This window comes from Caretta caretta, chromosome 3 (genome assembly GCF_965140235.1).
Source record: "Caretta caretta isolate rCarCar2 chromosome 3, rCarCar1.hap1, whole genome shotgun sequence".
NCBI lineage: Eukaryota > Metazoa > Chordata > Testudines > Cheloniidae > Caretta > Caretta caretta.
The window spans coordinates 16354920-16379805 of NC_134208.1; the positions used below are offsets into that span (position 1 = coordinate 16354920).

Below are 24886 nucleotides of genomic sequence, written 5' to 3' on the forward strand. Positions count from 1 at the left end.
CTGTGACACTTTTGTATTTTTATGTTTGATTTTGTAAGCAAGTCGTTTTTAAGTGAGGTGAAGCTCGGGGGTACGCAAGACAAATCAGGCTCCTGAAATGGGTACAGTAGTCTGGAAAAGTTGAGAACCACTGCTTTAAAGCAATCTATTGCAGAGGGAATAATGACGCTATTGAGGCATCCAGTAGCATTCAACCTATCAGCACAAATTAGAGCCTTCACTTCTCTCTGTGTGTGCTTTCTTGTGGCTTGCTCTGTTTGGACTGGATTGTGGTTTTAGATTGAATTTTTTGTGTGTGTGCTGTCACTCTATTATTTGTCTGGCATATTCTCCAGCCAGGAATATGTACATTTATGGTAATGATCGTGGACAAGAGAGAAGCAGACAGATTAAACTTAAAATAAAGTACAAGACACAGCCACAAACAGCCTCTGCTTAAATAGCGCATATGATATATGGGGTTAGACTACAGGACCTTTCACTCCAGACAGCACAGGGCTTCTGCCACTTGTGCTGAAGGAGAATTCCCATTAGCATGGCCAGTAACACTAAGGCTGACATCCTCTTTAGGTTTCAGAGTAGCAGCTGTGTTAGTCTGTATTCGCAAAAAGAAAAGGAGGACTTGTGGCACCTTAGAGACTAACCAATTTATTTGAGCATAAGCTTTCGTGAGCTACAGCTCACTTCATCGGATCCTCTTTAGGTCAGTCCTCAGCAGATGAGATTACACAAGCATTTCAGCAAATCTGATTCCATCCACCAGAGGGCAGGTGGAACACAAACTATAAAACAATGATGTAGCTCATGAAAGCTCATGCTCAAATAAATTGGTTAGTCTCTAAGGTGCCACAAGTCCTCCTTTTCTTTTTGCCAATACAGACTAACACGGCTGCTACTCTGAAACCTATAAAGCAATTGGTACTTTACACAGGGGCAGGGAGAGAATGAGTTTATCTTGCTGGAGACGAAGGAAATTTCCTTTATGGAAAAGTCCCATAGAATTCTATAGGGCTGGAACCAACAGGGTTCTCCAGAAATAAAGAGGGGTTCAATAGAAATACTCTAAAAGCCTATAGAATTTAATGAGATCTCTGCAATAGATTGGTTTAAACTTTCTATAGCAGGGTCCTCATTCCCTATTAAATGTGATAGTGTTTTTATAAGGTTTGTCAGACTGAGTCACTATGGAAAAAAGGGTGCAGTTTAATAGATGTGAAACACAAGTTCATAAAGTGATCAAGGAAGAAGATGAACGTGAATTAATTATTTTTAAGAAGGATGATCACACAGGGCCCGATCTGCTCTGCTTACTCTCTGCTTACTAGGCAAAACTCCCATTGAAAGAGGCCAAAATCTTGAAGGGTGCAACGTCCACTGATGTTGCTGGGCGTTTGTGTTGGCCTAATGGGGGCTTTACCTGAATAAGGAGTGAGTAAGGAGTGTATAATTTTAGTTAGGCTAGTCATTTCTGATTGGAGTGGCTCACTGGATGAGTTTCAGATCGAACACTATTACCCAGTCGTAACAACAACCCAACCAGAGGCTGCAGATTAGCAGGCACCAGATGAACAATGACATATTTTCATGGAAATGTTCCCAGTCTGACAGGAGGCTGACAAACGCTGTTTGCAAAGAGTCTGTAGTGAAGGTGTGTTGGTGAAGTCCTCTGTCAAGCCACGGAATAAGTCCAGCACAGGCAGGCACAGAGCAAGCTTTCCTGTACTGTCTGGACAAAGTGCCTTAACCCTTTATGTGGCGGCATCAGCTCTGGGACGGCAAGTGTATTTCATCCTGGGATTCTAACGTGCCCGCCAGTAAGGGTGCTAATCTGTATCAATTGCAGCAGTGGCTTCACGACAGATATAAATCATTCTTCTGTGCATAAGCTCCATTGTCTCTCATAGGCCCATATTTCTATGAATTTAACCATTTAAAAACGTCAGGGCCACAGGAATGGCCATACTGGATCAGACCCATGGTCCGTCTAGCCCAGTATCCAGATGGTACAGAGAGAAGTGGAGGAAACCCTGCAGTAGGAAATTATGGGATAAACCTGCCTCCAGAGGAAGTCCCTCCCGACCCCCAATAGTCAGGGCATGTCTACATTGCATCTGGGAGTGAGCCTCCCAGCCCAGGCACACAGATTCATGCTAGTGGGGTTCTCATAGTTCTGTAGACCTCACAGCTTGGGCTGGAGCAAAGGCTCTCAAGCTTGAAGGGGAGGAGGTTGGAAGGGGTGGGCACGAGAACCTGAGCTCCAGCCTGAGCTGCACTGTCAAAGCAACATCCACACAGCTGTTTTTAGCATGCTAATACGAGCCCCGCTAACACGTGCCCTTTGAAGCTGTCTTATGCCCAGAAGCAAGTGGCTTTCTATCCCTTCCTGTTTGTAGTCAGTGGGCACTCCCCCCAGAATCAGGCACCCCATTTGTTTCTGTGGTCCTGTGTGTGTGTCAATAGTAGAGCTGGTTGAAATGTTTTGAATTTCAAAAATATCAACCAAATTTCAAAGTTTCAAAGAAATTTTGAATATAATTTTTAAAAGTAAAAATATTGATTAAATTTACGTAACTCCACCTCCCACATTTTTGACCAACTATAGATCAAAATATTTTGAATTTTGAAAAAAGGAGGAGATTTAAAAAAAATAATAATTAATTTCTCCCAGCTCTTTTCTTTTTTGAGTAGTTCTAGTAAATAAGTAGGAATATAAAATATGATTAATGATTAACATTGATTAAAAATACATCTGAGGCACTGCAGAGTATTAATAAAGTAACTATGAAATCCGTTCTTAGAGAGGATTAACCTTTGTTTGCTGCATACTCCATCTTGTAAATGAATATTTGTTCAGCAAGGCTTCTAATACCTGTGGTTTGCAAACAAAGTAAATCAGTAAATCCATGCAGTCAATTCAAATAATAAGCATATCTTTGTATCAGGTGTAAGACATTATCTGAATTCTTACCTTCTTGTCCCGGAGAGTTCCAAACACCAGAATGAATAATCCCTATAAAAATATGATATTTAAATATAAACAATATATGCATTTGTCCACATTCAACCACACTAGAGCATTCCCCTACACCATTTGTCTGTCTTGACTATTTAAATCATAAGCTCTTTAGGGCAGGAACCGTTTCTTGCTATATGTTTGTAAAGAACCTAGCACAATGAGGTCTTGATCTTGTTTGAGGTCTCTAGGCATTGCTGTAATATAGATAGCAATAATAGTTCAGCTCACAGAGGTGACACAAACCAACACAGACAAGGAATTTCCAGGTTATGGATGTCATTGTGTCTTTAAATCATCCCATTGTTCCTTGGTACTGCATGAGAAGATGGCGAGCAGTTAAATGCCCTGTTCTATAATGCAGTAGTGCTTATTCAGTGTTTCCACAATATTAACTACCATTCTTTTCCAGGCTGTTACCGTGTGGTTAACATGTTGCTATCAAAAACTAATATGCAAAGTGACTAGGCATGTACAATTTAGAAGACGGGGGGAAAAAAAGCATTTTTTTCTCTTTTTGTTTCAGAAAAGAAATGAAATTTTGTGAAAAATTGAAATATCTGCAGTAGTTACTTGCTTACCAAAACTAAACTTGATTGACTTCTTTAAGAATGAGAAACGTATTATGTATAATTTAGTTAGCCTATAAAAATTACTGTTTGGTATACTGATGAAATAAAGAAGTATACAGTTTATTGTTTTGATTCAGATAATAAGAACAAATACATCTAGCATTAGGGATGAGCTGCAGCTGTACACTTAGGTACTTAGGTGCATTTTTTTGCCTAGAGAAACATTTTGTTCATGTAAAATACTTATTAGTTATTATTAGAAAATATTTTGAAGGCAAGAAGGGCAGCAGTAACATTATTTTAACATTACTCTACAAATTATTTCACTGAAATGTTTCATATAACAGTTCCTTTTCAATTGTCCCCCCAAAATTGACAATTTTTCCATACCGGGCAAAAAAATGGACCCTCCCCCCTCAAATATCTTTTCCAAATGTTTCCTTTTCCCCCCAGACCTGCACCTTAGTGACACAATAATTCTGATAGTTATTTTCAATTTTATAAAGCATTTCACCCAGGAAACCTGAGTGGTTTACACATGTGAATTATTATTTGTTAACAGAGCTGGGTAGAGAAAGGTAATTCCATTTTATGGAGAATTTGATATTTCAGAATTTGTTGGGTGTTTTTCTCATCTGCAAAGAAACCAAAAATTTCAACATTCTCAGTGAAAGGGAATATGGTTCCAGCTCTAGAGCCGTCTGCCTGATGGGATGCCATGGAGCTATAGAACCTGAAAGCCCTGGGCAGAATGAAAAGCAGAGAGAGGACTAGAACCCAGGAGTCCATACTGCCAGGTTACTTCATTAACTGTTAGAACTCATTCTGCAAGTAAAAATCTTAGCTCATGATTGGCAGAAAACAGGGTTGGTCCATTTCAGTTGTTTACTTCCCACTTATTATTATTATAAATTGATGAGCAATTATTAGTATTGCTCATCAATTTATTGTGTCTTTGATGCCTTAGACTTGGACTGCTGTCCTACAATCCCTAATTATTTGGAAGTGATAACCTGCTAAAATAACACTGGAGGAGACAGAATCTGATGGTATCTCAGGCTGTGTAATAAATGGGAATACATCCTTCACCATAGTGAATCTTGATCCCATGCACAAAGTACAGCTGTTTGCGCAATTTGGGGAAAGAATTGCCTCACAACTTATTGGCAGAGACCTTGGGAGTAGGGGTGTCACCTGCATCTGTGACCAGTCAGTAAGAAACACAATCTATTTCCTGTAACTTCAGGAGCATGAGCATCTTTAGTCCTTCCTGTCTTCTTTTTCTATGAGTCTGTGTTAAGTGGTCATGAAAAATAAAGCAGTGCATACATGATACTCACTTGGAAAGCATTGAGGAGAGTAAATAGTATATGGAATACTATTGAGCTGTCTTTGCTAAGGGTTGCGAGTCCAAATCCCCAGGTAAGGCCTAATAGTGGCGTCAGAGTGGCAACATTTTTGATGGCTTGAATCAAGGAGCTCCTCTCCTGCTTGCTTGGCTTCTCTCCAATGGCAGGCCTTAGTATTCTGACTAGGATTACAACCGCAATGATTGAATTCACAGCCACAATGATCAGCGCGGGTACAACGAAGGCAAGGAGAGCTTTGCTTTTCTCCCAGTTGAGCCAGCAGGCATTTTCCCTTCTGTAACCATCATGCGGTTGAGTGACAGCTATGGTGATGACTGATATAATAAGAGGGGACCCATATCCCAAAGAGAATGCTACAGCTTTCTGGATGGTCTTGCTAGTGTCATGTAAAATGAAGACCAGGCGATAGAAGATCATGAGGCCCAGGGCAAGCATCCAGAAAAAGACACTGAGGTAGAACAAGTGGATGAAAAAGGTGGCAGCTATGCAGACATTCCCATTCACTAGCTTATTTGTGTCTTGTAGGGAGGCAGTGACAATGAACCAGATGTCTGCAATCAGAAGAGACACAGCTATGTTCAATATACAGACGTGACGCATGTAGGAGGTTCTGTTTTTGGTCACATATTTCCATACCAGGGATTCAATTAATATGCAGATCATCAAGCTCGCTATGGAAATGCTCAGGCCGATGTAGGTAATGTAATCTAGTGGGGTTCCAGGATGGGTCAGCTTCAGGTTGGGCGACATCAGAATTGAGAACGAAGTCAAGTGACTGCAGGTGCAAATGATATTGTCTCCTTCATCCTTCAGGTGACAACCGGTGTCATCCCATTCTCCTGCATTACCAGAGAGAGAGAAGTTCCAAAAGACACACTGGGGCTTTTCCAGGGAAGAATTGCTTTTGGCAAATGTCAGAGAGATCTGGAAGTCCGGAGAGAGCGTGCTGTTCGTTGTTGTTGTCGTCATCACCAAACCATTCACAACCTTACCTGTCTCGTTGGGCTTGGGCAGAATATCTTTGAGGGTTGAGAAAGCCACGGTGATGATGGTCGAGTTTGGTTTCAAGTTCTCAGTTTCATTTCTTCTAATTAGCACATTACCGCTGAGGTTTGCTGAACTGGGGAAAGTAAAGTTCTTATTATAGTCCAACATGCTATTTTCTGTGATAATGATACCTTGCAGCTGAAGGTTGGTGTTGGTGATAGAAGGAATGATATTATTAGCTGGCTGGAGGGACCGGGAAAATCTCTCCACTGATTTCAGTAACAGAGAACTTTTCTCTGTCTGCTGATTGTTCAGATCTTTCCAGGCAGGTATTGTGGAACTGTTGACAATAATGTCCACTGTAGAGAGGAAATTCTGTAATAAAGACAAACATCTGGTATTAAGTTCTTTACGATCATTGCTACTATCAATAATAACATCTGAAATTTATCTTTCTAGCCTGGCCTCTCTCCTTTTGCCCAGTCTCAAGCAATCCCTCAGACCTTTCCCCCAGGATGTCCCGTCTCCAGTCAGGGTCACTGAAAGCAGAGGTGCTCATCTTTCCTTCTAATACTGCTACACTTTTGCCTGGCTCCAGTCCTGGCTCCCAGGTTTGCATCCTCTGTGTTATCTCTGACTCCAGTCTGCCTGCTGCTCAAACATCCAGTCCATTTAGCTGGTGTAAATCAGCAAGTCTCTTGTTGAAACTTGCCATTTCTTCCAGCTAGATCTATTACTAAAAATCAGCCCTGTCCTCTCTAACTCCACTTCCTGACTATTCCTTGTTCATCTCTTGCACTTCACCTGTTTTATTGCCAATTCGTTTCCCTTGCCTGATCACAACCCCTCCACATTTATCTGCTTCATTTTTCCCGTACCTGCTCCTAACCTGTCATTCCTCAACACCCACCTCTGCCATTCACACATGCTCTTCACCTCAGCTGCCTCCCCCGTTTCCATCATCTCGGTTTCACTCACGCCCCAGATAACTCATAACCTCTCTATAAACACCATAATTTATTAAAGAAACAATATCCCAAGTCCTTCCTTTATAACTCTAGGGGAACCATCTTGATTTGAGTAACTCTGTGACCATACCACCGTAACCTCTGTACTCCTCCTTTTCTCCACTATCCCTACTATTTATCAGACTCACTTATGTATCATGTCTAAAATGAAGACCAGAAGCTCTGTGGCAGAGACTGTCTTCTATGTTCTGTAAAGTTCCTAGCACACTTCTAGATGCTGTACAGATAATAATCTGTTGTTCCAAACATGTCACCCTTTCATAAATCCTTTCATGTAAAAGCAAAGCTCCTGGTCCTCACCTTCAAGGCCTTTCATAATCTTGCCTTCATCTGTATCTTTGTTCTTATTTCCTCTTACCTTATCATTCCCTCAACTCCTCCCTAATCCACGTACTAACCAATCAGGGAGTATATTCCCATCTGATGCAAAGGCCAAAGAGCCAATCAGCTTCTATACGGCTTAACTGTAACTTACTGTCATTGTGTGTGGATCTGCATCTGTTGGGATGGTTGAAACCAAATCCAGAATGGTAATTACTGCCCCCAGGTTTGCAGATGAATTGTTTATTTCTTGTTGTTCCTTTATTGTAACATTATGAAGAGTCTCAAGATATGTGGCTAGCTGTTCTGCTGGCTGGGGACCAGACACTAAAGACTAGAATGGAAATTAAACACGATGTTACATATATGCAATGCACCTTCAGTCAAGATACACAATGAGTCCATGGGGAAAGACGTGTAACTCCTGCACTGGTCTAGTTGAACGAGGAATATGGTGGCTGCAGGTGATTTCTAGAAGGGAAGACAAAGGATGCAGCAGCAGGACTGTTGTTGTATCCAATGGACAGTGCAGATTAGAAAGGGGGTTATGACAAAAGCAAAAATGGGAGTGGTCCTACCAACTGCTCAGCCAGGCACCATGCTGTGGGAATTATTCCAAGCCGGGGACTAGCTGACAGCAAGGGATGGCTTGTGCTCTGGAGCTACCTGTGAAGCGATGCCATATGCGTGGGGTGTGTCTGCAAATAGAGGGCCACCGTTATTGAGCAGTGTAAAGGCTATGGCAGGACAGAGTCGTGGTCACCATCCGGCCATTGAAATATGAACAGGGGGCAGGAGCATGCTCATGGGAGTTGCAAGCCAACGATGCTCACCGACAGTGCTACAGGAGAACCAGAGGCAAGAAGCAAATGTTGTGCTAGTATTGGACAGCTCTGGAGAGAGGCTTGACTTGGTCCTCATTTCCCTCCTCGCTTCCTGTGAAGGCTCTGTGTTGTGGTGACCCTCCCTCTGGCTGTGGAGTGCCATGAATGCTCCCTTCAGAGCTAGTCATGGTATGTGTACTATATACACTCACCTACGGTAGACAAAAGCCCTACTACGTCTAACAGCTAAGGGTTATTCACCTTTAAGGCAAGTGGTAGAAGCCTGTGCTTATGGTCCCAAGGTTGGTTATGTGTGATATAGCACACACATTGTGATGATGAGCATGGGATAAAGCCTTGATTCAGGACAGCACTTAAACACATGCTTACCTCTAAGGATGTGCTTAAGTCTCATTGACTTCAGTGGGACTTAAACACATGCATACTTTTAAGCACACACTTAAGTGCTGTCCTGAGTGAGGAATGCTAGTGAGAGAGCTGGACAGTAATGTCTGCACAGTAAGTAAGTATCATGCAGACTAAGCCAATGTTTTCAGGTTGGTGACCCCTTATTCAGCATCACATATTTGCACTACCCCCTTATATTTACTAGGGAAACAAGCACAAAAAGTGTATCTACAACAACAGCGCTCAGACTCTATAATTTATTTGTGTGTGTGTTTCGAGAGGTTGTCAGAGAACAGTGGACCCTGCAAGCTAAGGGTGTGTGGAGAGTGGGGGAGTGAGATTTTCTTTGCTTTAGACTGTAATAGAATTTTCAGTGCCTCACAACCCTGTTCCTTCGGTTGGCTTGATAAGCACTGCAATTACTCTGCCGCACTCATAACTCCCCGTAGCCCATGGAACAGGGGGTTTATTACCTAGCTTTAAAAGAACTTTTAATTGAACAGTTGCATTTTTCCAGTATTGAATGTCTTTTTAAATGGGTAAAGCATTTTGAGCAATAGAAACAAGTTGAAAGCACCTTCTAGTCTTTATTTAAAACTACTGAAAAAAACATGAGAGGAACACAAAGTTGTTACCTCAGCACTACTGAGCAGTGTGTTTATTCGGTCAGATATGCAGCTCTTTCTAGCAACTTCCCAGTTGGTGTTGTTACACACATAGATTATAGTCCCTCTGACAGGGCTGCTCGTGCCATTCACATCTTTAGAGTCTGGGCATGGTTTTATTATCTGTGCTCCTTGCTGTCCCACACCAATGCTGTTTGAGCATGTAACTTTATTTTCTGTATTAAGAAAAAGAAATAAATGGATGACAGGGAATAGAATTCTCTAATTTCTCTGTATTTTCCTTATTACAGATAATTTTCCTTCTGGATACATATATATATATTTATATATATATGGATGTACATACATATTTCCCTAGCATTCCTCACTGTAGTGTTGTATCTGCATGCCTCACAAGCATTAATGAATGAAACCTTGCAAAGCTTGAGAGGCAGAAAAGTTGTCTTATCTCCAGGATGGAAAAATCAGCATTGAGTAATTTACCCAAGGTAATTTACAAGACTCCTGTGGCAAAAATGAAAATAGAGCCAAGATCTTCAACCTAGACCTAGGACCTTAACCACAAGATCATCCTTCTTCCTAAAACAATCACACAATTTTCAAAGCACTGTGCAAGCAAGGACAAATTTATTAGCAGACATGGGCTCAGGTTTGAAATGTTTGTATCCACAGCTGACCTATCCCAACTTAAGAGGTGTTTGGATACAGCATTTTGGTTTGGGTTTATCCTTAATTATAACCCACCCTTAGATATAAGTTTTGGGAAGCTGTTTGCCTGCAAAAGCATGCAAAGATTTGCTGTTGTAGTGGATAAGAATAAATCACAAGGATGGGTGAATCTCTCCAACCTTTCTTCTGAAGCCTGAACAGAAGTTTTTCTGAGGTTCAGCAAGATTTGGTTTAGGACCCGATCCACTCATGTTATTAATTTATTTTATTTTCATTTTCATGTACCTCAGCACTTGTGGGTTCCAGGTGGGAGCAGAAATGGAAGAGCTGAAATTCAACAGTTCTCATAGATTTCAAGGCCAGAAGTGACAATCGTGATCATCTAGTCTGGCCTCCTGTAGAACACCGGCCACAGAACTTTCTCAAAATAATTCCTGGAGTATATCTTTTAGAAAAACATCTGATTTTAATCTAAAAATTGTCAGTGATGGAGGATCCACCGGGACCCTTGCTCAGTTCTTCCAGTGGTTAATTATTCTCACGGTTAAAAATTTACACCTTATTTCCAGTCTGAATTTGTCTAGCTGCACCTTCCCGCCATTGGGTCATGTTATACTTTTCTCTGCTACATTATATTTGAACCCCATGTAGGTTCTGATAGACTGTAATCAAGTCACCCCTTAGCCTTCTCTTTGTTAAACTAAATAGACTGAGCTTCTGGAATCTGTCCAGAACTATAAGGCATGTGTTACAATCCCTCAATCATTCTCGTGGCTCTTCTCTGAACCCTCTCCAATTTATCAACATCCTTCCTGAATAGTGGACACCAGAACCGGACTCAGTATTCCAGCAGCTGTTGCACCAGTGCCAAATACAGAGGTAAAATAACCTCTCTACTCCTACTCATGAGTCCCCTGTTTATGCATCCAAGGATTGCATTAACCCTTTTGGCTACAGCATTTCACTGGGAGCTCATGTTCAGCTGATTATCCACTGTGACTGCACACATCTTTTTCAGAGTCTCTGCTTGCCATCATGCAAACTTGGCCTATATTCTTTGTTGCAAGATCACATTTAGCCATATTAAAATGCACATTGTTTGCTTGTGCCCAGTTTACCAAGAGATCCAGATCACAAGTCTATATCAGTGACCTGTCCTCTTCATTATTTACCACTCCCCAATTTTTGTGTCAGCTGCAAACTTTACTGGTGATGAAGTATTTCTAGCTCAAATGAAAGTAGGAAGTACCAAAAGTCTTATGGAAAAACACATCTTTTGAATTTCCAGCCCAATTTTGCAGACTCCTGAAAGTTTAGAAGGTTTGAATAATCATCCAAACCCCCAATTTTTAAAATTTGTCTGGGGAGGAGAACATTTCTGAATATGTGTTTGTACAACATCTAGCTGATGATGGTGTCTAAATGCTACCGGAACACAAACCATAAATAGTAATAAGGGCTTGATTGTGAACCTTTTACTCGCACTGGGAAGCAGTTACTCTCACAAATAGTCTCATTGACTTTGATAGGATCACTTGTGTGAGTAACTATTCACCAGTGTGAGTCAGTGTTCACAGTCTTCCTCGAAAGCTGTTTAAATACATGCTATATTAACAGAAGAAGAGGGGACTGAAATTTCTACTGTAATGCACAGGTTTAGTGGTAGGCAGTGCAGCTACAGCTGATCAAACAATGGAATTTCCATCCCAGGGGAAAGTCCATATGTCAACATTTGCTTACGTTCCAAATGAGAATAAAAATTCAAAATATCAAAACTTTCTGTCAAACAAAAAATTGCATAAAAACTCGATTTGGAAATGTTGAAAGTTTATTTCAGGTTAACATTAATCTGTGTCTGCCTGACCTGCTGCGAGTTGTAATTTTGGTATCTCAAGTCACCATTCTCCTGTATAGGCTGGGCTCCTAGGCCAGACTACATTTCCTACGTGTGTCCTTCTGGGTGAGCTGCTGTGGTGCATCATGGGAGTCCCATGACCATGATGCATCATGGGTGATGTAGTCTAGCCAGGGAGTCCAGCCTGTGGGGAATATTGGGGGCGTGAAGCACCAGAGCTATAATTCCTATGAGGCACCAAGGCAGCTCAGATGGCTGCAGAGATCAATGTGAAACTGAGCCAAAACAAAACACCTTGTTTTGGTTTTCAAAATTTCAGCAAAATTGACATTTTCTTATGACAACCATATTTTCTATCAAAAACCATTTAGATAGAAAATTACCAACCAGATTTAACCAAAGCACATGCTGCTGCATTTAAGAAACCTCACTGATACAATACATGTCCTTTGATTTGGCAAATACGTCAGGATTATACATGCAATTGCTGTATATAATTACCAAGATTTCTTCTTACCTGGTATAATACTTAGGTTCATAGGTAAACTTTCGACCTTATCTTGAATGCGGTTAACAAAGGTACAATATGCTACGACATCTGACGGCGGGTTGCACCTTTCTGTGTAATTGTATGTGTAGCACACTTGGTTTCCTTGTGTTTTTCTCACTACAAAGAAAGATTTTAGGTGTGTTAATGTAATCATGGGCAGCAGGTATTGAAGGCCAGTGGAGGCTAAGCCTCCCCTAACCCAGGCCGTGGCCCCACCCATGCTCCATCCCGAGACCCTGATCTCACTTCCCCCTCTCCCCTGAAGCTGGCGGGGGTTCAGTTCCAGTTGGTGGCCTGGAGCTCGGGGATCAGGCTGGTGGCCAAGGGCTGTGGTGGCCAGAGATGGCTCGGGCCAGCCCGGGGGTTGGGCCAGCTGGGGCTCCTCCAGCCCCATGTGGGGGTGGAGGCACGTGTGTGGTCAGGGCTCTGGCAGGTGGGGCTTCGGGCAGAAAGGGCAGGGCCTGGGGACTAGCCTCCCTGAAGGGGGGGCAGGTTCACCCACTTCCCGTGAATGCAATAGTTTGGTTCTGTAGCTAGAGTAGAACAGGAAGTGCTTGTGAAAACCTCCTTTCTCAGCCTCTTAAAGAACAGCTCTCTCAGCCCTTCTAAGGATTGTCTCCTACTGTTGGAGCTCATGATCTTCTGCTGCTTATGCTCATTCCTTGCTACCTTCTTATGTTGTCTCTTCTGTTTACAGACTGAGACATATAGTTTAAGCATCCTTCTGGGCTTCCACTATGAGAGCAACTTTCCCCCAAAGTCCTTTATGGTGCAGCAACAGTGGCAGGGGTAGCCACTTTAGTGCACCTCTTTCATTTCTGCTCTCCCTGCTTCTGCTGAAGCCTTTCAGTTTAGGTTAGGTTTTTAACTCTTCATCTGGTGACTCTCAGGTTCTGCACTGTTCTCAGTTTATCTTTCAGTCATCCCAAGGGTCTTCAACAGTAACCTCTCCTGTGTTGTTCTCTGCATCCTACTCACAAGCCTAATGATCCCCCACCCACAGTCTCCTCCTGCTTTACATGCCCTCCCAGAAACCTCAGGCCAGCACATTGTATCCTTTAGCAGTCTTCTAGTCAAGGAAGGTTAGATGCAATTCCCCTCAGAGCCTATCCACAGCGATGCTAAATTAATCTAAATGTCAGTCTCCAATAACTGTTTAGCTGAATTGCTGAGGGTGTATGTAATTTCTGGGAATATTTTTAGTCAAATTAATTAAACCTTTGACTTTATTACATTTCTGTTCTTGCTTATTTTAGCTACAAGCAGAGTACAAATTCATGGCAATTGCTGACTGATGCAAACAGGATGCTCTGTATCTGCATAATTAGATGGTTATTCCTCTCTCTTTTCTAATCTCATGATATTTGTTAATTTTTTGAGCCACTCGGGAACTTCGACTGTACACAATGTGCTAAATAATTGGTAGAATGTATAACTGCACTAAATTCAAAGACCTAGAACCACAGACATTTACACTGGAAAAGTCCTTTCGTCCATATGCTTGGTGAATATGGGATAGTTCCTTACATTGTATTCTTGAAAGTTTTGTCCCATTTGGTTTGTGGAGTTTTCACCACTAGCTTTGAGAGGCTGTTCCATCGTCTAGTAGACATTACTAACAGGAAATGTTTCCTCTTACTCATCTTAAATATGCTTTTGCTTAGTTTCATGGCTATTACCCCTACACACTTGAGCCACCCTTAACGATGTCTCTTTCCTTGGAGTTTACGCATTTTAAATGCTTGGGGATGGCTATCATATCAACCTGAATCATAGCTATGCATCCAGTTACATGGACCCACATGAAAAATATGATCCTAAATTTTGAATGTAAAATAAAATAAATGGCTAGAAAATGTTGGCAAACTGATGAAACCTGATATGAAAGTCACTGGTACAGAGTAAAGGCAGAATCCCTGTGGCCCACCACTTCCCGCAGCTCCCATTGGCCAGGAACGGTGAACTGCGACCACTGGGAGCTGCGGCGGGGGGCAGGGCCTGTGGACAGTCTATGTAAACAAAATGTCTCGTGGCCCACCAGCGGATTACCCTGATGAGCTGCGTGCCAAAGGTTGCCGATTCCTGCTGTAGAACTTTAACATAACCACATTTTTGATTTGATCCTACACTCATGGAAGTAAATGGCAAAACTTCCATTAACTCCAATAGAATTAGGGTCAGACCTTTTAAGACTAAATTGTGAGAGTGTGCGACCTGCACTATGGCATGAACAGAGAAATCTTGGGTTCAAAATGGTGACAATCCCAAATTAGACATGATGTAATGATTAAGGGGAATAAAGAACAAGGATAAGAAGAGGCCAGATTACAGTAATGAGACTGCACATTTTAAAAAAATACTTATAATTATTTGCTCACTAATTGTGGGCATCATAGAAGAAATGAATCTTAAGGGGGGATGTCCACAATTATCCACACATTCAATACTATTTTCAGAGTAAAGTGTCAACTTCCTTACCACCCTTAAATTCCATTTGTCGGACTGTGAACATAACAACATAGTTTTCCATTCCATTTATGCAGCACTTTAGGATCTGAGGTACATTGCATTGGATAAATCCTTGAATGGGATCCCGTACAATATTCTGCTTCAGAGGCAGAGGAACAATCTCAACTGTTGTACTAGCAGAACTTGACAAAAACTTCTGAAAGAACGTGCAAGTATAGGTGCCTGAAAGCAATGAAACAAAACTAGGCCTCAGTTGAAAGCCACGGAATGCAGACTGTGATGTGATGAATGGTAAAATAGCTGCATGACATTTTTATGAATATGGTATATGTCTCTGTGTGGTTGTTTATGGAGGCTTACTTGCTATGGAGATAGATCAAAAAGGATTGCTAAAGACACCGAGCAGGAAAGGTAAAACAACGACCCAGATCAGGAGCATCCCTGCAAACACTCAAGCACAACAGCCAGGTTAGTAGATGCCTACTGGATTGTGCACTGCTCAAAACACAGCTGGAGAAGGAGCTGGTGGTGCTCCCTTTATATGCAATAGCTGGAGTACTCATGAAGGATGTGAAAGACAGATTCTAATCCCCACTCTGCCTGCTTTGGAGGAGGAACTTGGACCCAGGTCTCCTACCTCTCAGTTGAGCGTCCTAACCTCTGGGGTTGGTTCTCTCCATCTCTCTTCTTGAAGCTGTTCCACTTTGTATGAAATACTTAAATATTAATTGTGCCGGAGACAGACCATGAGACTGACAATATAGCCTGCTGGTTAAGGCATCCACCTGGGAGATGCCAAGTTCTAACCCCTGTTCTATTGATTTCAATGGGAGCACTTGTGTGATCAAAGCTGTGCATGGGTTTAAGTGTCTTGCAGGATGGGGACTTAGGTGAAGTTCTAATTTTCAAATGATTGGTAATGTCACCCATCTTGTCATTCTGACCGAAACACACAGTGATGCGACGCCTTCACTTACCATTCCAGGCCTGAGTGGCAGCCTTCACTGTGAGCACGGACCTCACATTGCTTGGGGATTCCAAGTTACAGAGGTACAGTCCCGAGTCTATAATTTGAGACTGGATTTGCCAGGTGACATTATTGCAATTGCTCACTTTGCTGGTGCATGTTAGAGAAAAACTGTGTCCCTGAGAAACTTGAGCTTTTGTGTTTGAAGATATTTCTACATTTGCTGAAAAATATAAGATAAATGACACATTATTGTTATTTGTCATTTGCATGTGGCCCAATAGGTAGGCAGGGTGCCATATGGAGAGAACAGAGACACAGTCCCTGCCCAAGGCACTTACACTCAGCAATGTGCAATCAGATTCTATCAGCATTCTGCAAAGGCTCCTTACCTACTCGTAAATACGTCACTTTGATGGCTTTGCTTCTGAGGGCGCCGTGCCCTGTGCTCAGATCACACATGTACGTTATCTCAGGGTCAGACTTGTTTGGGCACTGAGACTGATTGGCTTGGAGAGTGTACTCAGTACAGTTTGGAGTGAAACTGACGGTTCCTGTATTGAAATAAACAATCCCAGAGCTGTCAGTCTACCTCAACCACAAGTAAAGCCTGTAGATACAGGACTTGTCCTACCTATGCAAACCCTAGGTGTAGGCACAAGTTTTGACAGTGAGACATTGTAAACTTACCCACCCTGAAGTCCACATTCAGCCTTTACTTGGGCAAAACTCACAGTGGCCTCGTAAGGACTTCAGGATTGGGCCAAAGTGGCCATATGGAGGTGGCTCTTAATACTTGCCAATTACCTAAGACACCCATTGGCCCAGTTCTACAATCCTTACTCATGCTGAGCAGCACATACTCCCACGAGTAATCCCACTGAGTCCAATAGCACTGTTTGGGTGAGTGAGGACAAGTCACTGTGAATAACGGTTTCAGATTCAGGCCTGAGAGAAGTATTTGGAGTCAGATACTCTCAGTATTGGCAGATTCAAGGTGTTTCTTACAGTAAGCAGTGGAAAGTACAAAGAGATACTGCAAATATTAAACTCATCTATTTATCTTAGGGGAAACTAACATTTTTAAGGGCCACCCTGTAACTGTATTTTGGATGTCAAGAGAAGAGGGTTAGACATAATGGGGCAAATTTACCAAAACTGCCTGTCTAAATCACATACACAGAATCTGAGTGCGCATCTATTGTGCAGGCAAAACTCATGGTCGAAATCCTGACCCCACAGAAGTCAAAGGCAAAAGTCCCATTGACTTCAGTGGGCCAGGATTTCACTCTGTATGTCTGAGTAATTCACAAGCGCATAAATCCCTGGGTCCAAGTGCAATTCTTTGAGGAGGTCAACAAGACTGGGCCCAGTGTAGACCCCAGGGGGACACCACTATTTACCTCTCTCCATTCTGAAAACTGACCATTTATTCCTACCCTTTGTTTCCTATCTTTTAACCAGTTCCAAATCCATGAGAGGTCCTTCCTTCTTATCTCATGACTGCTTACTTTGCTTAATAGCCTTTGGTGAGGGACCTTGTCAAAGGCTTTCTGAAAATCTAAATACACTATATCCACTGGATCCCCTTGTCCACATGCTTCCAACTATACATATAAAATGATAGGGTCTAAATTAGCTGTTACCATTCAAGAAAGAGATCTTGGAATCACTGTGGATAGTTCTCTGAAAACATCCACTCAATGTGCAGCGGCAGTCAAAAAAGCTAACAGAATGTTGGGAATCATTACGAAAGGGATGGATAATAAGACAGAATATATTATATTGCCTCTATATAAATCCATGGTATGCCCACATCTTGAATAGTGCATGGAGATGTGGTCACCCCATCTCAAAAAAGATACATTGGAATTGGAAAAGGTTCAGAAAATTGCAACCAATAATGAGTAGGGGTATGGACCGTCTGCCATATGAGGAGAGATTAATAAGACTGGGACTTTTCAGCTTGGAAAAAAGACGACTAAGGGAGGAGATGATAGATGTCTATAAAATCATGACTGGTGTGGAGAAAGTAAATAAGGAAGTGTTATTTAGTCCTTCTCATAACACAAGAACTAGGGGTCACCAAATGAAATTAATAGGCAGCAGGTTTAAAACAAACAAAAGGAAGTATTTTTCATACAATACATAGTCAACCGGTGGAACTCCTTGCCAGAGGATGTTGTGAAGGCCAAGACTATAACAGGGTTCAAAAAAGAACTAGTTTAGTTCATGGAGGATAGGTTCATCAGTGGCTATTAGGCAGGATGGACAGGGATGGTGTCCCTAGTCTCTGTTTGCCAGAAGCTGGGAATGGGCGACAGGGAATGGATCACTTGATGATCACTGTTCTGTTCATTCCCTCTGGGGCACCTGGCATTAGCCACTGTCAGAAGACAGGATACTGGGTCAGATGGACCTTTGGTCTGACCCAGTATGGATGTTCTTATGTACCTTTGTGCATTTACAGTTACTTAGTTTGCCGTCATACTTCATATTAAAGTTCCATTTCTATACAGTTAATAAAAGGCTAGTAAATGATTAATAGGTGTTTTAATAAATGGTTACTCCTTTGCTATAGGTTGTTATAGAGTCCAAAAGGGCAACTGGTTGCTTAAGACTTACAACCATTTATAACACCACCTACTGATGTGCTTATACAAATCTATACCATGTTCTGCTGGTGTCTGTAGCATGTTTATGCTATACACGTCTATTCATTATTTATAAATCCATTTGAAATGGAACTTTAATACCAAGCATGATTCATTTTGCACAGGACAGTTCACACTTGCATGTGGGGTTTTGGCCCCAATCTTTAGCTGTGCTGCAGCTGTTTTGTGCCACACCGTTTGCTTGCCAAAGCTGAGTACATGGCCCATGGAAGGTACTCTCAGTATAAGGGTGACCCTGAAGTTGTGGACAACCAATAAAGGGACTTCTACACCTCATACCCACCTTGCTGTCAACAAAGCAGGAAAAGGGGGAGATGCACTTTCTGAAAGATGACTAGATATCAGCAGGCTGCACTGATCCTGGGATAGGTTTCCAGCTCTCTGTGGCAGTTATGGGGTGGCAGAAGTTAGAGCAGCCCTCACGCGGCTCTAACAGTGCACAGCAATGGCTACAGTGGCACTAAGACAATGCAAGTGGGAACTTCATCTTGGCTTGGCACAGCACCCGCTGACTTGTGGTCTAAGCATCTGGGGAGTCCCCGAGGATATGGCCCTTCTGTGCATGAAACAGCTGCATGTGCCTCTTTTTAGCTGCAAATTAGGAGGAGAGATTTAGGAAAAAACTGGCCCATAGTATGTGAGACTGAATATTTTCTGTCTTACCCAAAATATTTGTTGCTCTATTTGGTCTCCAGTTAGTAGTAAAGTATTGTATATTTCCATCAACGCAGCAGCTCAGCGTTACTTTGGTACCGTCACATACAACTTCAGTGTCTCCTGATTGTACAACGTTTATTGGAGCTACTGTTATATTTTGTGTTTCTTTAAATGACAATGAGTAGTCCGCACTGCTGCTCATGAAAACACAAGTATAAGGACCTGTAAAGGAAATACAATATTACTGCTGAGAACTCATTCTGCCTTAATCCCCTAAAGCAATGAAAAATAGATTCAGCTATTCACCCACTAGACCTAACCTCCCAGTCCAGTCCATGTTACCTGGCTCCTTAATACTGAGCTCTAATATATCACCTCTTTTCAAAGGGGTCTCCAAACATTAACAATTTAATTTGCTATGGAACTCTAAGCTGTTACTTTTTATTATAATATAATAAATGCACTCTGCTGGCATCACCATTCAGAAGCTAATTCATTAAAGAAAGTCATAGGAAAATGATGGGGGGAAAGGTGCATTTGCCCTTCTGTTTTAAATAAATAGAATCATTGCATTCTTCTTTGTTCCTTTGCCTATTGTAAACAATACACTTCCATATACAGATTTTGCAAGAGGGACACAATCGTACCAGTATCATGCTGTGTAACACTGGTAATTTCCAGAACTGACTTTGTAATTTCTTCTATAGTTATTGTACGTATTGAATGCCGGATGCTATTCAAGATTTCATGTCCAGAATGATACCAGGTCACGTTCCCTGTATCCACCCATGTCTTACAATTCATTATTACTGTATCCCCCTGGAAAATGTCCTCAGGGGACACAGAGACGTTGGTTTGACCTGGAAAGGCAAAGAGAAACCTGTAGTAGTATTTATTTATTTATTTTATTACTTCAGCTGACATTTACCTAGTGCCTCCCATCTCAAAGCATTTCACAAATTATACACATTCGGTGTCAATGATATGCAGCCACCTCTGGGGTGCAGGGCATCAGCTATGCAGATGACTGGTGCATAACACGCTGCCCAACAGCAGAGTGGAAATTCTAGTCAAGAACACTAGTGCAAACCTCAGCTCTCATTACAGGAGCTGTGAGATTTGCAATGTGCAAAGAGTGGACAGGTGCTTGGGGCCTGAGATGTTGAGCAGCCTCAATTCCGATGGGCCTTGGTTTGTAACGTCTTGCCTCATTGATCCCTTGCAATGAACAATACAATGTTCAATTTATCTCTCTGGGAGAGGCTAGCTTGGGCTTCATTGCTGTGGTGACAGGGTTCTTGTTGTCAATAGGAGATGCGATGCAGCACAGTGTAGGACAACTGGCTCGTTCATTTCCTCCATGGGAGCTGAGCTGTTTTGAAAGTCTGGTCTCAAGTGTTCAGTAGTGTTAGGCAGCTCTACAAATGGTTGTTACTGTTATTGTTTGTATTACAAACGATTGTTCACAAACTTTAAAGCAAATTCATAGCATGCATAATAGAGCTTAAATCTTACCTGTTATTTCTAATGAATCAGGGATTAACATATATGATGCATCTAGCGAGTGTTGAATGTTTCTGCTGGCACTTTTGATTTGGGAGACTGTTGCTGGGGCAGCTTTGATCTCATAGTCCACAATAACACTTCCAGCCCTAAACAGAGCCAAGAATTTAAAAAAGAGTTTTGATTCAAGAATGTACTAATACCTGGCACTGTATGGATGAATTTGGCCCTATTTTGAGAGCTAAAAGTGCTGCACAGACATACGCACAGGGATGAATTTCACCCACAATGCTTCATATTCACACTCATTTAGGGGAATTCCATTTGTTTGTGTTTTAGTGGGCCTGTCATACTATTATCCCAATGCTGTGTATGGATTCCAACCACAGTAACTGTGGGCCATCTCATTCCTATGCCTCGTTTTGTGTCTCCTGAAAGGGGGAAAAACAACAAGAAGAAAGAAGGGCTCACATCTTCTGAAAAAGAAAAACAACCCAAAGGCGGTTTCCTTACCTGAAACTGGTGACTCTTGCTGATACGAAGCCAGGCAAAGATTTGTAGCTAGCTGTAAACTGAAAAGGAAGAAATATATTGTGCCATGTGAACCCTCTGGACATTTTTGCTGGAAGTCATTCGTTGGTAACTGAAGAGCGGGCTTGATTTCAGCAAATAGGAACGCGGAATGTAAGCTCTGATACAGTGGGCCCGAGACTCTTTTCACTTACACTCTGTGATGGAGATTAGCATGAGGACAAATAATCTGACATTTTTAGTCCCCGTTATCCTGAAAGATCCCTATAACCACTTTATTGTAGATCTACATAAATGAAGTCGATAGGAATTTTGCCATAGATTCCCAATGGGAGCAGGAACCGGCCTTCTCTATCTGCCTTATGTGTTTATGCGGCCTGCATTACTGTCGTATCAGAGTCTTTAATGTATTTATCCTCAGAGCGACCCCAGGAGGTAGCAAGTGCTATTATCTCCATTGGACAGACAGGAAACTGAGGCACAGAGAAGCTAAAGGCCAGACCTTTACAGGTATTTAGGTTCCTCAAGGTGCAGATAGGTGCCTAATGGTCTTTCCAAAAGTACTGATTTCAATGGGAATTGGGCACCTAAGTGCTTCTGAAAATCACACCAGGTGCCTAGCTGCATTTTTAGGAGCCTAAATACCTTTAAAAAATCAGGTGCTAAGTGACTTGCCCAAGGTCACACAGGCAGTCTGTGGAAGAGCAGGGACTTGAAGCCCGGTTCAGGATAGTGCCCTAATCACTGGGCCGTGCTTCCTGGCCCTATACGAATAATTTGACATTCTATTAAATGCCATCACTTGGCACCAGCAACACTATACTAAGCTTTTCAGGAGGAGAAGGGAAGAGCAACTTCTCCAACTGAAACTGTAGGCCACCATTGTAGGGAGGCTGAAGGTACCTGCCCAGACTGGAATTTGACTCGAATTAATAGTTCTACTCTTGTGAAAAGTTTCATTAGACCTTTCATTCACTGGGACCTCCATTTTATCTCTCTTCTGGAAGGTGGCACCTCTGGCTGTGCAGTGTTTCCTTGCACCATGCCGGGGCACTGGCTCAGTGCTGACTTCGGATATTTCTACACGGCAATCCGAGACATGACTGCAGCTTTGGTAGGCACACCTGCTAGCTTTACCAGAAGCGCTGTCTTTCTAAGCTGCGGGGAGGGGGAAGGGGGGGTGTGCTCAACCCCCCGCTCTGCCCCAGCCCCTGCACTCCACCCCTTCCCACAAGCCCCCACCTGGCCCCACCTCTTCCCAGCCCTGCTTTGCCCCATTCCGTCCCCTCCCCTGAGAGCGCCCCACTCTCACGCCTCCTTCTCCCCCCAGCGCCTCCTGCATGCCACTGAACAGCTGACAGCAGCGGGCGAGAGGCACTGGGAGGGAGGGGGGAGTGCTGATCAGCAGGGCCGCTGGTGGGTGGGAGGCGCTGGAGGGAGGAGCTGATCGGGGGACTGCTGGTGTGTGCTGAGCACCCACTGTTTTTTCCATGGGTGCTCCAGCCCCAGAGCACCCACAGAGTCGGTGCCTATGAGCTTTACCCATGCTGCCATGCCTAAAACTAGCAGCACAGAGGTGGAGACATGGGCCTCCCCGATGAGAGACCATTAACTGACTTCTATAAGCCACTAAACAACATTCAGTCCCTGCACCAAATAAAACTCTGGATCCAAACACACCCAAACCATTGGGTTGTTTGAAATGCAAATGCGGATTTGGAGCTGAATGTTTCAAATGGCCTTTGTCTTCATAAGGGGTTGGAAGAAAGCCCTGGCTCTGAACTCTTTCAAACTTTGTGTTATTCTGGATTGGGACATTGGGACTTGGCCCTCGTCTCTGCCACTGGACCAAGCTAGGGATCATCCAAACCAGCAGAATACATCAAATGTGAAAGGCGCTGTCATCCATTACCAGTCACCATACATATGTCAAGGGCAGATAGAGTGGCTTAGCTGATAGAACACTGGACTAGGTTTCAGGAGACCTAATTTCTATTCCTAGCTCTGCTTCTGTGTGACTTTGGCCAAGACGCCTCATCTCTGTATGCTTCAGTTTCCCTATCTGTAAAATGGTCATAATGACTCTGACCTCCTTTGTGAAGTGCTCTGAGATCTACAGATGAAAAGGGTCGGATAAGAGCTAGGTTTCACTATTATTATGTCTGACCAAAGCCGGAGTATGTTCCCTGATTGCTGGTCTTTTGTACATCTTACAGATTTGTTGTGAACTCCCTTAGCATCAACCAGTGCAGTAGTGTCTTCCTTCTTTCCCACCTACCTACGAAAGATGTTCCCATCACTCATCCCACAAGCAACCCACACTCATTTGGACATGAACAGCCCACAGATTGTATAGACAATGGTTCTGCAAATTAGATTGTTTTTAAAAGCCAAAGACGTACTGCATTCTCCAAGTCTTTTTCGTATGTCTTATACAGTTCAGAAGAGGAATTCTTGAGAGTATCCTGGAAAACTACACCAAGTCTGACTGATAATTTTAATGTGATGGTAGCAATGCCTGCAGCAAGAAAACAAAACTACTTTGAACAAGAAAATATTCACAATCAAATTCTTTCAAAGTGAGGTCTGCCCCAAACAGAACTCTGGATCCAGACACATCTGAACCTTTGGAATGTTTGAAATTCAGACCTATGGATTGTCTACATGGGATGTTTCCGCATAGCAAGCTTGGGTGTGAAGCTACCGCACATTAGCTTGCTGTATAGCAATGTCTTGTGTGGACACTGCTACAGTGCACTGAGATGCACTTTGGCTACTACGACGTGTAAAGCATAGTAAGTCAACGTGTCCTCCAGGGTTTGTAGTGTGCTGTAGCAGTATACACATGAGAAGTAGGGCAAGCTGGCACACTGTAGATTTACACCTTGGCTTGCAGTACAGTAATGTCCCACATAGACAAGCCCTTAGATATAGCTCCATATATCTCAAATAGCTCCTGTTTTCATAAGGGATTGAACCACACCCTGGATCTGAACATTTCCAAACTTTGGGGTTATTCTGGATCTGGAGATGAGATTGGCTTACAAATCATGAAATTGAAAAAGATTCATAGATTCATAGATATTTAGGTCAGAAGGGACCATTATGATCATCTAGTCTGACCTCCTGCACAACGCAGGCCACAGAATCTCACCCACCCACTCCTGCGAAAAACCTCTCACCTATGTCTGAACTATTGAAGTCCTCAAGTCGTGGTTTAAAGACTTCAAGGAGCAGAGAATCCTCCAGCAAGTGACCCGTGCCCATGCTACAGAGGAAGGCAAAAAACCTCCAGGGTCTCTTCCAATCTGCCCTGGAGGAAAATTCCTTCCCGACCCCAAATGTGGCGATCAGGTGAACCCTGAGCATATGGCAAGATTCACCAGCCAGATACCAAAGGAAGAATTTTCTGTAGTAACTCAGATCCCGCCCCATCTAACATCCCATCACAGGCCATTGGGCCTATTTACCATGAATATTTAAAGATCAGTTAATTGCCAAAATCATGTTATCCCATCATACCATCTCCTCCATAAACTTATTGAGTTTAATCTTAAAGCCAGATAGGTCTTTTGCCCCCACTGCTTCCCTTGGAAGGCTATTCCAGAACTTCACTCCTCTGATAGTTAGAAATGTTTGTCTAATTTCAAGTCTAAACTTCCCAATGGCCAGTTTATATCCATTTGTTCGTGTCCACATTGGTACTGAGCTTAAATAATTCCTCTCCCTCTCCGGTATTTATCCCGCTGATATATTTATAGATAAACATTGGGTTCTTCTTGTTTGCCTTCTGGGTTTTTTGAGCATTTAGGGCACACTCTGGTCTCATTTTCAAGCTTTCCTCTGTAACCACAAGGACTA

General features: G+C 42.6%; 1 protein-coding gene across 2 annotated transcripts in view; it reads right to left on the minus strand.

The window, feature by feature from the left end:
- ADGRF5 (adhesion G protein-coupled receptor F5) overlaps positions 1-24886 on the minus strand; it is a 57676-nt gene that overhangs the window by 6705 nt on the left and 26085 nt on the right. For both annotated transcript variants that reach the window (XM_075126377.1, XM_075126376.1), the window contains exons 6-19: positions 23428-23543; positions 21008-21066; positions 20507-20643; positions 19639-19851; positions 18998-19213; positions 16052-16213; positions 15670-15882; positions 14702-14914; positions 12191-12340; positions 9159-9364; positions 7446-7625; positions 4926-6317; positions 2969-3010; positions 2810-2869 (exon numbers count right to left, since the gene is read on the minus strand). In XM_075126377.1, the coding sequence (XP_074982478.1) occupies positions 2810-2869; positions 2969-3010; positions 4926-6317; positions 7446-7625; positions 9159-9364; positions 12191-12340; positions 14702-14914; positions 15670-15882; positions 16052-16213; positions 18998-19213; positions 19639-19851; positions 20507-20643; positions 21008-21066; positions 23428-23543 (3359 nt within the window). The remainder of the gene's footprint in view (positions 1-2809; positions 2870-2968; positions 3011-4925; positions 6318-7445; positions 7626-9158; positions 9365-12190; positions 12341-14701; positions 14915-15669; positions 15883-16051; positions 16214-18997; positions 19214-19638; positions 19852-20506; positions 20644-21007; positions 21067-23427; positions 23544-24886) is intronic.